General features: G+C 44.9%; 1 protein-coding gene across 1 annotated transcript in view; it reads left to right on the top strand.

The window, feature by feature from the left end:
• The first annotated feature begins 1,705 nt into the window (after positions 1 to 1,705).
• The window catches only part of LOC147627530 (cytochrome b-c1 complex subunit 7-1, mitochondrial-like), a 34,291-nt gene continuing 20,186 nt past the window's right edge, over positions 1,706 to 15,810 (top strand). Inside the window, exon 1 of the mRNA XM_086814453.1 lies at positions 1,706 to 1,875. Coding sequence (XP_086670579.1) covers positions 1,782 to 1,875 — 94 coding nt within the window. The 5' untranslated portion in view covers positions 1,706 to 1,781. The remainder of the gene's footprint in view (positions 1,876 to 15,810) is intronic.

Here is a 15,810-nt window from a genome sequence, read left to right as displayed (position 1 = left end):
CCAAAAAAATTTATTAAAAGCTAGCTTCACCTTTGCATTTTTTTTCTTGATGGTGTTTAAAAATGAACTTTAAAAATCATTAAAAACAGACTATTAGACATGCAAAATCAATTGTTTTAACGTTTCGTTTTGTTTCGTTTGAATGAAGCATGCCCTATGTTTATCATAAAATTAACAAAAAACGTTAAAACAGTCAATCAAAATAAACACGACGAAAGTCTAAATTTCAACGTCTTAGTAGTAATTTTTTTATTGGTTATATTAAGCTTAGATATAAGAGACTTGCACGATTAAAAAATTAAAAACTAACCAAAATAATTCTGATTAAAAAAAGGGAAAAATGAACAAGTACATCGTACAATAAAAAAAAATGAAAATTTTACAGTAAACACACAAAGAGAGTAGCATGAATATAATAAACACGCAGAGAGTAGCATGAAAACACGTTTATTGTTTTTTACAGTAAACACGTAGAGAGCAGCATGAATATAATATAATATAATCAAATAAACACGGCAAATGTCCCTTTTATGTAATTAGAGATTACAACTATAAGAAAAGATAATCTGCATGAATCCAACAATCATTCAGTATGTATATGTCCAAATAAGCAAGCCAACATTGACATAACAAAAATCAGAGAAAAATATGTTCAAAATTACCGGATGATCGTGCTTTGCTCTTCACTGTGCGGAGGCTACGCACAGTATGGGGACCTTCGGAAGAGGTGATTATTCGAGGAAAAGCACGGGGTACAGTGGAGGAGGACGGTACCCCTTCATCACAAATAAGGGCAGAAGATGGATGCCGATCTACCATCATAATATTGCTAATATCATCAAAAGCCTTTCGTTTTGGAGGCATGGCGGAATACTGAGAGACACCAGACGGAGCAGGTTCTTAAATACTACACTACACCAATCATGCACAGACATGGTATTGACATGGTCATACCATACTGAAAATAACACGAACCATAACATACTGAGAATAGCAAAACCAGGAGCTTCCAGAACAACGGAAGGTGGGAGAACGGGATGCACCTGTCGTGAATCCATAAAGGTGGGAGAAGGGTTGAAACGTAGGCAGCTATCTCGGTAACCAGGAGCTTCCAAAACGACAGAAGGTGGAGAACGAGGGAGAAACGCAGGTAACAACATGCACAACGCAGGTAACGAGGGAGAAGCGCAGGTAACAACCTGCAAAACAAAGGTAACAAACCTGCAAAACAAAGGTAAGCGCATGCAGGTTTGTTACGCATAAGATGCAAAACGCAGCACCATACCATACTTGGCAACGTAGGAGCTTCTAGAACGATGGAAGGTGGAGAACAAGGGAGAAGCGCAGGTAACAACGGCGCATGCAGGTTGTTATGCATAAGAAGCAAAATGCATCACCATACCATACTCGGCAACGTAGGCAGCTGTCGGTAACCACAAGCTTCCAAAACGACGGAAGGTGCGGACCGAGGGAGAAGAAACGCATGCAGTTGGTAGTTAGGACCTTCCAGAACGAGGGAACGGAGATAACGGCGCATGCAGGTCGTTTGTTGCATGTTACGGATATAATTGCAATGAGGTGACACGTGTTGCAAAGGCACATGCCACGTCTATCAGAAGTCCTTTCCCACTCAACGACGTTATTGATACCAACCTATATTAATTAATTAATTATAAAAAAGGTTGGGGGTGCTTATATGTTGCAACTTTGCAAGCAGTGTCGGCATTTTCAGATACTAAGTACAGCACAAACAGAACAGTTTCGCTTCCCTGGTTGTGGCTATGGCGAAGGCGGTAAGCAAGGTTTTTGCGCCCATGTGGAACTGGGCTTCCCGGCGCTACACCGCGGCACTGGACGCCAAGCTAAGGGGCTACGGTAAGCGATTCATTTCGAAGTGCCAAAATGATCTGTATTCAGGATTAGGGTTTCTGTCTGTTTTGGGATTTCTTCTTTCATTCTTTTCTTCTCTCTCTCGTTTCTTGGACCTCCCTTGGAAAATGGGGAGCCGGAACGGCAGAAATGAAAATGAAAGAGACGGCGACAACCGGCAATTTTGAGATGCAGAAAGGAAGAAAATCGACTCTGCAATGGATCTGAGCAACATTTTGAAAAATAGTGCTTGCCATGCCTTCCATCGATTGGAGGCCACGACGGTGTAGAGTGGGGATCGCCATTCCTAAAAACTGGCTGACACTTGTGCATTCCCGGCTATCAAGGTCGTTTCCCCTTCACGATTGCAACATGCGGATCGCATTCTGAGACTGATGGTGACAGGCAGTGACTCTATCATTCGCTAAGTCAATATCATAGGGAATGCCCGACTGGAAGAACCTGTACCAGTCAAACAGCCTTGACGAGACATCAAACAGGGAATGAACTTGAGGAGACCATTCTCCTCTGCAAAATGGGGAACGGGGGAATGGTTGACCCAATGTCAATCTTTCGAACAGCCTTGACGAGACATCAGACAGGGAATGAACTTGAGGAGACCATTCTCCTCTGCCAAATGGGGAACGGGGGAATGGTTGACCCAATGTCAATCTTCTGATTCCAAGCCCTGGGAGCCTGCTTAAGACCATACAAGGCCTTACGTAACCTGTAAACCATCCCTTCAGATCCTGGAACAATAAAGTCTGGAGGCTGCTCAACGTACACCTCCTCTTGCAGGTCACCATTCAGGAACGCAGATTTTACATCCATTTGATACACGGGCCACCTCTGAGAAGAAGCAAGGGCAAGGACGGTCCGAATCGTGGACATCCGCGCAACCTTTAGCCACAAGTCTGGCTTTGTGTTTGTCCACCGACCCATCAGACGCGTATTTGGTCTTAAAGATCCATTTGACACCAATGACTGACCGCTTCAACGGCCTCCGTACCAACTCCCAAGTGTTGTTCTTCTCGATGGCATCAAGTTTCACCTGCATGGCTTTCCTCCAAGTATCTTGTGAAAGGGCTTCCTTTACGGAAGTGGGCTCTTTATCCCGCATGATACGAGACATCAAAGCATAGTTCACCTGAAGAAGCTTCGCTGTGTTGCTTTTATCTCGGACTCTATGTGATCTTCGAGGGCCGTCCTCTGTGGTCCACTCGGAGGGTAGCTCCGTGACACCTGACTCCCGAAGGGTGTCTAACAACCACCTAGGTACTCGAACAGATCGTGGAGCCTCCTGTGGTCGCGGGGGCTCTACTCCAGCTACGGACTCAACCTCCTGTGATGACTGAGGTGGATCAACTGGAATGATAGTCTAGGAATCATCATCGGACTCCTCTGGATCTCCAAGAAGTGGCAGCTTCTCGACAGTGGATGCTGGAACATGCTCGTCAAAGACCACATCCCGGCTGACAACAATCTTGTTTCTGTCTGGATCATACAACCTGTATCCCTTGGAAAGAGAGTTATACCCCACAAATACCAGCTTGCGGGACTTGGAGTCAAGCTTCCCCCTCTGCTTCTTCGGAATATGTACATACGCGTCACTCCCAAAGACACGGAAGTGCGAGACATCGGGTTTCCTGCCAAAGTATGCCTCAAATGGGGAGTCATATGGGGTACTGAAGTCGTCGGAGATCGGTTGATGGTATGGACAGCTGTTGCCACAGTCTCACCCCAAAGTGGACGAGGAAGATCACGATGCTCCAGCATGGTCCTCGCCATCTCCACCACAGTCCTGTTCTTGCGTTCAACAACTCCATTCTCCGAAGGCGATCCAATATTGGCCAGTTCCCTTTTGATGCCATGATCTGCACAAAATCTGAGAAATACAGTCCAGGAGAATTCACCTCCTTTATCAGCCCTAAGAGTCTTAACCTGAAATCCAGACTCTTTCTCCACCATCACGTGCCAATCCTTGAACCGTGCAAAAGCTTGGTCCTTCTGGGAAAGAAAGTAGACCCACGTGAATGTGGTACAATCATCAACAAGCAGCATAAAGTAGAGAGATCCTCCCAAAGATGGTATCTGTTGAGGTCCACACAAGTCAGTGTGAATCAACTCCAATGGTTTCGAAGCCCGCTTGGAAGCCTACTTCGGAAAGGATTCCCTGTGCTGCTTACCACGTATGCAAGAAGTGCAACGCCGTTGCCTACTACCAACATCTGGCAAGCCAACCACCATCTGGTCCCGGAAAGCACGCCTCAATGCATCCACATTTAAGTGGCCAAAACGAAACTGCCACAAATCTCCGACATGAGGAGAGTGCAGAGAGCTTGTAGATACCATTCTCCACACCGCCTTCCCAAACAACCTGGCCAGTCTCACGGTTCCTTAGAGCAACTGAATGCTCCTCAAATTCCACCCGAAAGCCAGTCTTGCATACCTCGTGCACTGACAGAAGATGAAAACCCAGAGCAGGGACATAAAGAAGACGGGAAGCATGCTTGCCTCCCTTGCCGTCGGGAATAATCTCCATCCGGCCCTCACTATGTATCGGAATAGTGGAGTTATCGCCAATAAAGATGCGACCTGACTGTCGTTTCAGATCCAGAAAGAAATCACGGGATGGAGTCATGTGCCTGGAAGCACCACTATCAAGAATCCATTCCCGGGTATCCTTCGCGGTGAAGCCAACTGCCTCCTCGCTCGAAGATGATGAAGCGCCAGAGTCTTTGCAGCTGAGGCTGATGAATCAACACTCTTCCCTGTCCGCTTAGGACACTTCCTCCAATAGTGGCCTTTCTCGCCACAATCATTACAAGATCTTTCGGCCTTCAGCTTCTCTCGTTCTGAATCAGGCTTCTTCTCAGAAGACTTCTCCGGTGAAGCCTTCCCTTTGCCCTTGTTGTTATTCCGGCCTTTCGACCGTTGGCCAGTTAAGGCCTCCGAACCGCCGCTATGAGGAGGGTTCGTAAAACGTTCCTCCTGGTCCAAGACCATTGGCACAAGCTCCTCCCATGTTATGGTGCTGAGCCTGCCACTCGTAATCAACGAGGAATAGAAAGCAGAATACTGAGCAGGCAAGTGGGACAGTAAAGTGATGGCCATGTCTTCAGATGATATCTCTTTCCCAGCTTGTAGGACTTCTTGCTGAAGGGCCTGCAGCTTGTTAATGTGTTCCCGCATCGTCGAAGACTTTGCAGGGTTCATAACCCGCATCTGCACTTCCAAGGAGATCCGTTTCATGGGTGATACCCTGTTATACAAAGAAGCCAAGTGCTCCCATATGCCTCTCGCCAGCGTCATGTGCTTCACATGATTGATCACTTGTGGTGTGTAGTTGAGGAAAATAAATGACCGGACCCTAGCGTTGACACGATCCCACATGTGTGCCTGTGCCTCGCGGTCCTTCCTCGTTGCAGTAACTCCCCTTCCTTTGCTTCCGGCCGTGGAACTCCAATGATGATAAAATCAGCAAGGTCATATGACTCCAGCACCGACTCCATCATTACCTTCCAGATGCCGTAATTGGACCCGTCCAACTGACGATCCACTGGGAACGTGGGGAGAGTCGGAATCTTCACATGCTTCTCAGCCATCTGTAGTAAATCTACCATCGCGGGGAGTAACCTGAAAGGGTGGGTGGGTGGGAAAAAATAAATAAATCTGAAAACCTGCAAGTGGCTGTCCAGCACCTTAGCCCGCCTTCCTCTTGCACCTTCTCTTCCCAAACAGTTCAAAACAGTCCACCAATCAGCAGCCTAACGCTCCCCCTCTTGCTCAGAAAAACTCCCAAGATCTATCTCGAGCCTAGGGCTCTGATACCATGTCAGAATATACAGCGGAAATGATAACCAAACTTGGGTAGACAAGAGCAAGTAGAATGTAGAAAATAGATAGCACAAGAAACACAGAGAGATAGGTGTGTAAACTCTTCTCTATACACAAGATCCCGAGAAAACTGAATGAGGAAGTGGTGGGGGCATGAAGTGCTCCTGCCAACCTCTGGCATCCCTCCCCACCACTAGAAAAAATGGGAAAAATACGGGGAGTGAGGAAAAATGATAAAACACCTTATACAGGGCGGGCACACCCACAACAGAGGCCCTGGTGTATAAATATAGACAGGAGATGACTTCTAACAAATCCCCCATTCCCAAAGCTTGTACTTTCCAAATATTTAGACATCTTGGAGTCCACCAGACTCCTTTCATACTGGGAAATGTCCAGGCTGGTGACACTTAGGGCCACATATATAAGTCCAGATAGCTGTAGGACTATACATATGCCGGTTGAATGCTGAAGAGGACTTCAATGATTTGCCTTGGAAGAAGTAGGATGATTATCTAAAGCTTGTACTGCTGCTAAACTTTGCTGAAGACTGAATGATTAATGAGGGTTTCAGGCGATTGCTTATATTTGCCTTCAGGCTGCTGGTCGGCCAGTCCTTATACTGTTAGTTAGTTCAACTGGACAAATAATGCCAAAATTCAGCATTAAATGTTGTGCAGCCAGCATTAAAAGCTGCGCAGAGACTGCTGTCCCTTTTTGCTGTTGGCCGACTGCATCACGCCTTGACCTGTTGCCTGGGCATAACCTAGTACTGGCCGACAGGGTCCATAGGGCTTTCGGCTGCCTCTAGAAGAGGTTCAGGGCCCTTAACCTGCCTGTCCAATGGAACACCAGCCATGGGCTGGTCATCTTTGAACTAATATGCTATTTACATGCTTCTAGTGCAAAACCTAGGCTAGGGCTGACTGCCACATGCACTATCTAATGAATTCTCCAAGTGGGTTAAGAGGACTGACTCTTGGCTGACCTCTATGGCTGGAAGACTGACCTACATAGCTCATGCCTGACTGTCACTGGACTAAGGGCTCACATGGCATATGCCAGATATTCCTATAAAAGGTACTACTTCTGCACAAAATGTTGCACTGATGATCATGCCAATGTGTCAGTGTGTACCCAAGTGCAGGGTTTACGTGACAACGAGTTCGTGGTCATACCTTTTGGATTAACAAACGCCTAGCTATATTTAACTACATGATGATGCGGGTTTTTAGGGACTTGATAGGAAAGTGTGTCTTCATCTTTTTGGATGACATATTGATTTTCTAAACTATGGAAGAGCAACACGACATTGACGTTGAAAAAGTGTTGAAATTGCTAGAAAGCAAAGAGTTTTATGTCAATGAGAAGAAATCGAAGTTTTCTTTATACGAGGTTCACTACCTCGAATATATAATCAGTGCCGTAGGTATCTAATTAGACCTTGCAAAGGTGGTGGAGATCCTTAACTAGGAGATTCCGGAAATAGCATATGATGTTAGGTCATTTTTGGGTATTTGCCAAGCATATTCCATCCATATCGACAAGTTTTTCGACGTCTTAATAGCTCTGACTGATCTGCTTAAAGGCGTCAAGACTCGGAGGCAAAAGATTAAGATGACCCCTCGGGTTTTACAGGCTTTCAAGGACCTCAAGGTTGCATTATTTAAGGCTCCTTGTTTAGTGTTAGCCTCCTGGGACGACCCATTTCAGGTGATTACCGATGCGAGTAACATCTCTATGGGAGCGGTCTTGCAACAAAATGGGCATCCAGTCGCTTACTCGTCCCATAAGGTGATCCCTCCAAAGAAGAACTACTCATTTATGACCGAGAACAGCTCGCGGTGATACAGGTCTTGAAGCATTGAAAACAATTTGTCTATGGGCGTGACTTTGAGGTTTGCACAGATCACCAGGCTTTGCGGTGGGTTTTAGATAATGCCAAGTGCAAATTAGAGTGATCGTCAACACCACTGGAGCCAAATTTTTCAGTAATTTGGTGGTATGATCGAGTATCTTTCGGGCAAGGCCAACCCAGTGGCTGGCGCCTTGAGCAAGAAAGGAAGCGTTTCCCACATCCACTCCACTTGGATGGAATTTGCTGGTACAGGACTAGATGACATGAAGCACAAGTACATGAATTCCATGGAATTCGGTATTCAATGGAAACAAGCATTAGACGCCACATGATCATGCCATTTCTTGATGTGTGATGGTGGCGTTTCTACAAAGGTCGACTTTGCATGTTGAAACATTTCCAAGCAACTCTTCTCCACGATGCCCATGATACTGTCATCGGTGGTCATAGGGGCATGAATGCGACTCTGGAGAAGTTAGAGTGGTAGTTTTATTGTCCAAGAATGAGGCGAGACACGTTCACTCATGTGCAACAATGTTTGGTTTGTCAAAAAGTGAAAGCTCCTTGTGGGAAGAAGATAGGGTGGTTATGCCTTTACCCATTTCCAAAGGACCATTCCAAGGTATCTTGATGGATTTTGTGACGAACCTGCCTCCCAGTCCACATAAGCATAATATGTAGTGCTTGACGATTGTTGACCGTTTTAGCAAATTTGTCATGCTTATTCTTTGTAGGGTTAACGTGACTACTGAGGATGTTGCTAGGTTGTTTACATAGTGATAATGAATCTCAATGTGCTTGGTACGTGCATGAAATACGGGATTTCGTGCCACGGCCATAGCACTCTGGCTATATTGAGAATGGTGGTGGGTGTCTACGGACACTCACGAAGATCAACCAATAATCTCCTCAACCATACACAATCTACTGTTGCTGTGAAGACTGCCCTGTACTCAGTCTCGCAAGTAGATGTGGAAACAATGGGTTGCTTCTTGCTCATCCAAGATATGCATGAACTCCCAAGAAAAAAACAATTCCCACTGGTGGATTGCCCAGTATCATAATCACTAGCCTAATCTAAATCACTGTATGCATAAAGCTGCAAGCTTTCCCTCGGGATAGAGTAAACCAAGATCCAGGGTACCTTGAAGATAATGGAAAATGCGTTTGTCTGCTTGCCAATGCTTTGTGCCTGGGCTGTGCATGAATTTGCCCAATAGAGACACCCAAAAAGATATGTCAGGCCTTGTGTTACACAAGTAAATGAGGCATCCCACTGCCTAGTTGTAAATGTCGGCCTCAAAAGGCTCACCAATATCATGCATATTAAGCCGCACCTGGTTCTACTAGAGTAGAAATTGGCTCACATTCTTCGATGTGAAACCTTTTTAGCAAACTTTTTATGTACTTAGTTTGCTGCATAACAATGCCATCATCTCTATGCATAAACTGTATGCCAAGATAGTAGTGTAAAGGCCCCAAATCTGACATATCAAATTCAGCTTTCAAATCAGCCTTGAAATCTGGAATTTGTTCTTTGCTAGTCCTTGTTATGAGCATGTCATCTACATACAAGATGACTATGAGAATATCGGCACCAGTTTTCTTCACAAACAATGTGCTTTCAGCTGGACTATTCACATAACCTTGGCTGGTTAGATGAGCATGTATTTTATCATACCAAGCTCTTGGAGCTTGCTTTAGCCCATACAATGCTTTGTGTAACTTGCATACTTTATGTTCCTCACCAGGAACTACAAAACCAATGGGCTGATTTACGTATACTTCCTTCTATAAATCCCCATTTAAGAATGCGGTTTTGATGTCCAACTGATGCACTTTCCATCCTTTATGTGCAACCAATGCAATCACTGATTGGATTGTAGTCATCCTCAAAGTAGGAGCAAAAGTCTCCTCATAATCTATTCCCTTTTTCTGAGAATAGCCTTTAGTCACAAGTCTTGCTTTGTACCTGTCAACTGGACCATCAGACTTCCTTTTGACTTTGTACACCCACTTTGTTCCAATGACATTCTTGCCTTTCGACAAGTCCACAAGATCCCAAGTATTGTTCTTCATGATAGAAGAGATTTCATCCTGCATGGCTTGCACCCAGTGCTCATTGTCTAGTGCTTCTTCATAAGAAGAAGACTCTTCTAAATCAAAGAGACCACCCATGGCTAATGCAGACTCCCCATGATGCAAATTCAATGCATGGCTGGAACTAGCCCTTGTTCTACCTGTCAGTGGAGTTGTAAGTTTGCTATCTTGCAAAGTTTTTAGCAACCATCTTGGCACCGACTTGGCTGTGTCTATGGCTGTTTGCTCTTCCCTGACAAGATCTTCAACTTCTTCCATCGAAGGGGGCTGAATTGCTGGCTGTTCCGCGTGTTCTACTTGAGGATTTTCTTGTGTAGGTGCTGGCTGATCTGAATCCCCCCTAATTGTAATGGGTAATAGCCCATGTCCTGGATGCCTGTATCATGACTTTTATACAAGTTGTACATGGGCTGAACTGAATTTTCAGCAAATACCACATCTCTACTGACAAAAATCCGGCGCGTTGTTGGATTATAAAGATGGTTTCCTTTTCTCTCATTGCAGCCCACAAAATGCATTTTATTGTTTTATCATCTAGCCTTGTTCTGAGTTGTTCTGGCACATGTGCATATGCCAAACACCCAAATGTACGCATATAATCCAATTTTGGCTTTCGGCTATACCAAGCCTCAAATGGTGTTATGGTTTTCAAAGCTTTCGTTGGACACCTGTTCAACACATGAATTGCACACATTATAGCTTCCATCCAAAAGTTGAGACACCTTCTAGTGCTTCTCGTGGGTCTGATGCCCTGCATGGTAGGCACAAGCCCCTTGAAAGGGTTCTTGATAGTGAATCCAAGGATCAACTGTCTCCAGGAAAGACAGTTATGCTTGAACAAGACCCTGATGCTATGAAAGCTGAAATGGAACATATGAGAAAACTTTTGCAGGCTCAAGAGCAAGAATTGAAGTTTTTGCATGAAGATCCTCATCTACAAAGTGCTATTGAAGCCAGGAAGGCTGATGCTATGGTTGATGTAACCTTTGAATCAATGGCTCGTGAAGTGGGCAAGAAACCAAGGGAGTTGGCACTTGCCTATCTCCTTCGCAAAGGTGATATCAAAGAGGGGGATGACGGGGAGCTGATTTTCAGAAATCCACCTCGTTTGAAGCATGGAGATCCCGCATCCCAGAGGCTGAAATCTTTTATGCAAAAGGAAGAGGTGACGGTCACCTCTCGTCATGCATCCTCTCCCCAAGGCACTAAGCCTGATAGATTTATGTATGCCAGTGCTCATGGAGGGCATCAAAGTCACATGCATGCAAGATATGTATCTCATGGTGACAGGTCTGCTTCCAGAAAAATTTTGCCTTATGAGTTGTCTCATGGAGAGACTATGCCATATGCAGGTAAGTCACACGCATCTGAGCTTCGAGTTCGTGGAGCACATGCCACCGTGCCCCATGAAGCTTCTTTGACGGCCCATGGAGCCCATGCAGACAGGGCTACCCCGTTGGATAAGGGGAAAAGAAAAAGAGAAGACCATGAGCCTCATGCCAGGAAGCTCAAGGAGTTCAAAGCAGGTGATAAATCTGTCAAATTTGATGTCTTTCATGGTGAACATGATGCTTCTAAGGTGTTAGCGTTTGTGGCACAGTTCGACATTGCTTTTAGCGATGAGGACTTTACAGAAAAGTCGAAGGTGCGCCATGCTAGCATGTTTCTGAAAGGGACTGCTGCCCATTGGTGGATCACCGAAAAGATCACCAAGGATCCCATCTCTACTTGGAAGGAATTCAAAGATAGATTTTATGCTCAGTTCTTGCCACCCAACGCGGAGCAAACTCTCACTCAAAAGTGGGACAGGCTGGAACAAAAAGATAATGAGAGTGTGCAACAGTATGTTAACAAATTTTGGAAAGTGTTGCTGGAAGTGACTCCCTTCATGCTAATCTCGGAGGAGGAAAGAAAGAGGAAGTTTCGTTCTGGATTGCAACCTGCTTATAGATCGGGTATTGAATTGCACCCGAAACATACGTTGCAACAACTCACAGCTTCTGCCCTTGCTACAGAGCAATTGGTGCTTAAGATCAAGCAGGATCAAGGAGGTTCCAAGGCGAAGGACAAGGCTGCCCCAAACCAGCAAAAGGGCGGACAGCCATCTAAAAAGAACTTCCGGGAACCCTACAAGGGTGGTAAAGCTGAAAATAACACATCAAAAGAACAGGGCCCAAGGAAGAACAAATTTGGACTAACCCCGGAGCAAAGAGAGCAATATGCTAAGGATGGAAAATGCTTTTCTTGTGGTAGCAAAGACCACATGTTTCGGCAATGCCCAGATCGCAAACCAAAGCACGAGGACAAGCACACCAAAGCAAATGTTCATGCAGTTCCTGATGTGCAAGGTAATACAGGTCATGATGCAAAAGAGCGTATGGTTTGCAAGGCTTGGGGGCAAGTCAAGGATCAGCCCGCACTCTTTATGTTTGATGACTGTGCAACTGACAATTTCATCTCTATGCAAATGGCAGCTGCATTGGGTATTGAGGTTGAAAACATGGGACCTCAGATTGAAGCCGAAGCTGCATTTATTGGTAAAGAGGTGCAGGTTACCCCTTTGGTTGGGAAGTTGCGTATCCATATACAGGGCTATCTTGATAATGAGCATTTCTTAGTTGCTCCACTGAATGGATGTGATGTATTGTTGGGCAAGCCGTGGCACCATAGGCTTGAGCCCCGCAAAGACTACAAGTCCAATATGATTTCTTTTATGCATAAAGGCCGCATGCATTTTATTGATGTTGGCAAAGAAGGGGATTCCATCCCAGTTGTATCACACATCCAAATTAATAAAGCAATGAAAAAGAGTCTTTCAGCGTACTTGGTTTTTGTTCGTGATAGTCTTGTGCCAAATCAACAAAATGTGGATGCTATGTCTAATGATAGGCTGAATTTTCTTAATGCATTCAAAGACTGTTTTGCTGACTCGTTGCCAGGTGAATTACCTCCCCAAAGGCCCGAAGATCACCGCATAGATCTTGTGCCAGGTAGTTCTCCTCCTAACAAACCCGCATACCGAGTGAGTGCTGCACAACAAGAAGAAATTATGAAGCAGGTAAACGAGCTTTTAGAGAAAGGTTTGGTTCAGCCCAGTTCCTCACCTTACTGCTCTCCTGTGCTTCTTGTTCAAAAGAAGGACGGATCATTCCGTATGTGTGTGGACTATAGAGCTTTGAACAAGCTTACCATCAAGAACAGATTCCCAATTCCACGTATTGATGATATCTTGGATAAGCTTGATGGCTCAGCTTGCTTTAGCAGACTTGATTTGAAGAGTGGTTATCACCAGATACGCGTGGTGCCACAAGATGTCCATAAGACTGCATTCAGGACAGCCTTCGGATTATATGAATTCTTGGTAATGCCTTTTGGTCTCACCAATGCTCCTGCTACTTTTAATCGTATGATGGATAGGATATTCCGACCCCATCGCAAGTTTACAGGAGTCTTCTTTGATGATATCTTGGTTTTCTCCAAGAATGAGCAGGAACACAGAACTCATTTGGTCACAGTGTTCGAAGAGTTGCGGAAGCATAAACTTTTCGTCAATGCTAAGAAAAGTGAGTTTTTCCTTTCAGAGATTCATTATCTGGGACATATTGTATCCAAGGATGGAGTTACAATGGATCCTGCAAAGATAGAGACTATTCGGAATTGGCCCGAATTGCAAAACGTACATCAAGTACGTAGTTTTCTGGGATTATGTTCATACTACAGGCGTTTCATAAGGCATTTTGCTATGATTGCCACTCCTCTACATGATCTTACGAAGAAGAAAACTGCTTTCAAATGGACTTCAAAGGAACAGGATGCTTTCTTCCAGCTCAAGCAAGCGATCATATGTGGTCCAGTATTGATTGTTCCTGACTTGCACAAGTCATTCGTGGTTGAATGTGATGCTTGTGGTGATTGCATAGGAGCTGTCCTAAATCAAGAAGGGCATGCAGTTGCATACGAGAGCCGTCGTTTGCATGATGCTGAGCTTCATATGGATATCTATGAGAAAGAGCTCTTGGCTGTAATTCACGCCTTAAAGATTTGGAAACATTACCTTCTTGGGGCTGAATTTGTAGTCAAGACAGATCATCAAAGCTTGAGATACTTTCTATCTCAAACCAAGCTTTCAGAGAAGCAGATGAGAATGGCAAATTTTCTTTCCATGTTTCATTTTCAGATTGTGCATACTCCAGGAAAGAAAAATGTGGTGGCCGATGCACTTTCTAGGAGGCCTTATATTGCTGCAGTCTCAGTGGCCTCTCATGGAGATCTATCTGCTATGAGAGATTTGTATCATTTGGGTGCTGATTTTTGCCATATATGGACTGATTTGATGGCTGGTCATTCACATGCCTCTTATGTAATCAATGAGGTTATCTCATGAAGGATAATTGTCTATGTGTGGTGAAGGATTTGCGTCCAAAGGTTATGGATGAATGTCACGCTCCACCATATGCTGGTCATAGAGGTATTATGCCTACTACTCGCATGATTGAGAGGTACTTCTTTTGGCCGAGCATGCGTAAAGACATTGAGGCTTATGTGCGTGCATGTATTACTTGCCAAAAGGTGAAATTTGACAGACAAAAGCCTCCAGGTTTGCTTCAGCCATTGCCTATTCCCTCGCAACCTTGGGAAAGTATCACGATGGATTTTATTATGGATTTGCCTAGATCCCAGCATGGGAATGATGCTATTTGGACTATTGTGGACAGGTTTAGCAAGCAAGCTCACTTCTTGCCCGTCAAGAAAACCATTAAAGCTGATCATATGGTAAAGCTTTTTCTTGCTAATATTTTCAAGCATCATGGTATGCCTAAATTCATTGTTGGGGATAGAGATCCCAGGACTACAAGCCTATTTTGGAGGGCTCTATTTGATAATATGGGTACTAAGCTTGAGTTTTCATCAGCTTATCATCCCCAAACGGATGGCCAAAGTGAAGCTGCAAATTCAGCTGTGTTGGATTTATTGAAATGTTATGTGGCAGATCAAAAGAGTGCATGGGAGAAGTATCTTCCACTTGTTGAGTTTGCCTACAACAATACAATCCATGCTTCCACAGGAAAGGCTCCGTTTGAGATTATTTATGGCAGAGTGGTCTTGCCACCCATCCTTCGTACAAAGGATGAGATTTTTGCAGCTGATGAATATGTTCGTGACTTGGATGTTGCCTTTGGTCAGGTACGGACAGCCATTGCAAGATCTCAGGATAAGCATAAAAAGGCTGCTGACAAGCATAGAAGGGACATGGAAGTCAAAGAAGGTGATTGGGTATTGCTGAAATTTGAGAAGGCTAGGCTTCGGAAGAGGCCAGGACGAGAAGGATCATATCCTAAGCTTTCTCCTCGCTATTATGGACCCTTCAAGGTGATTCACAAGATCAATGAAGTGTCCTACAGGCTTGCTTTACCTAGTCATTGGAAGATTCACAATGCTTTTCATGTGAGTCTATTTCGGAAATATGTGGGGCCAGATCCTGATGAGCCTGTCACAGAAGATCCGCCAGAAATTGAAGAGCTTGAGGAGATCCTCCAGCCAGAACAGATTGTTTTTCACAAGGAGAGAAAGCTACCTGCAGGAAAGCTTTCCAGGAGATACCTTGTGAAGTTTAAGAATTATTTGCCTATTGATGCCAAATGGGTAAATGAGGATTATTTTGCAGATTATCCGCAGTTGTTGCAGGCATATCTTGAGGCTTTTCAGTTGAGGTCAACTCTTTAGAAGACCGGGGGGATGTCACCAATTGGCCGACCATTTGGTCCATTCCTAGTTTTTGCGTCTCGTTCACTTGAGGCCAGGCCGGTGTCTCGTGTGAAGAGGCCAGTATTTTGCTGACATGGATGGGAGCCAGACTGGTGCCACCCGTGTGTTAGCAGGATGGTGTCGTATGGACGGGAGCCAGATCAGTGCCACCCGTGTATGACCTGGACTGTGCTCGATCCATGGGACTGTCACGCCATGGAAGAGCCAGTATTCGTGCCGTGTTTTGCCTATGGGACTGTCACACCATAGGGAAACTCGTGCCTGGAACTGTGTCTTACCTATGGGACTGTCACTCCATAGGAAGACCAGGTTTTTATGTTTTATGTCGTGCCAGTTCTGTGCCGACAGATATTTTGTACATGTTCCATGAACGGGAGATA

Source organism: Cibotium barometz, chromosome 20 (assembly GCF_041138505.1).
Source record: "Cibotium barometz isolate CiBa-2024 chromosome 20, ASM4113850v1, whole genome shotgun sequence".
In the NCBI taxonomy this organism is placed as follows: Eukaryota; Viridiplantae; Streptophyta; class Polypodiopsida; order Cyatheales; family Cibotiaceae; genus Cibotium; species Cibotium barometz.
This window is presented reverse-complemented; position numbering and strand designations above follow the sequence as displayed.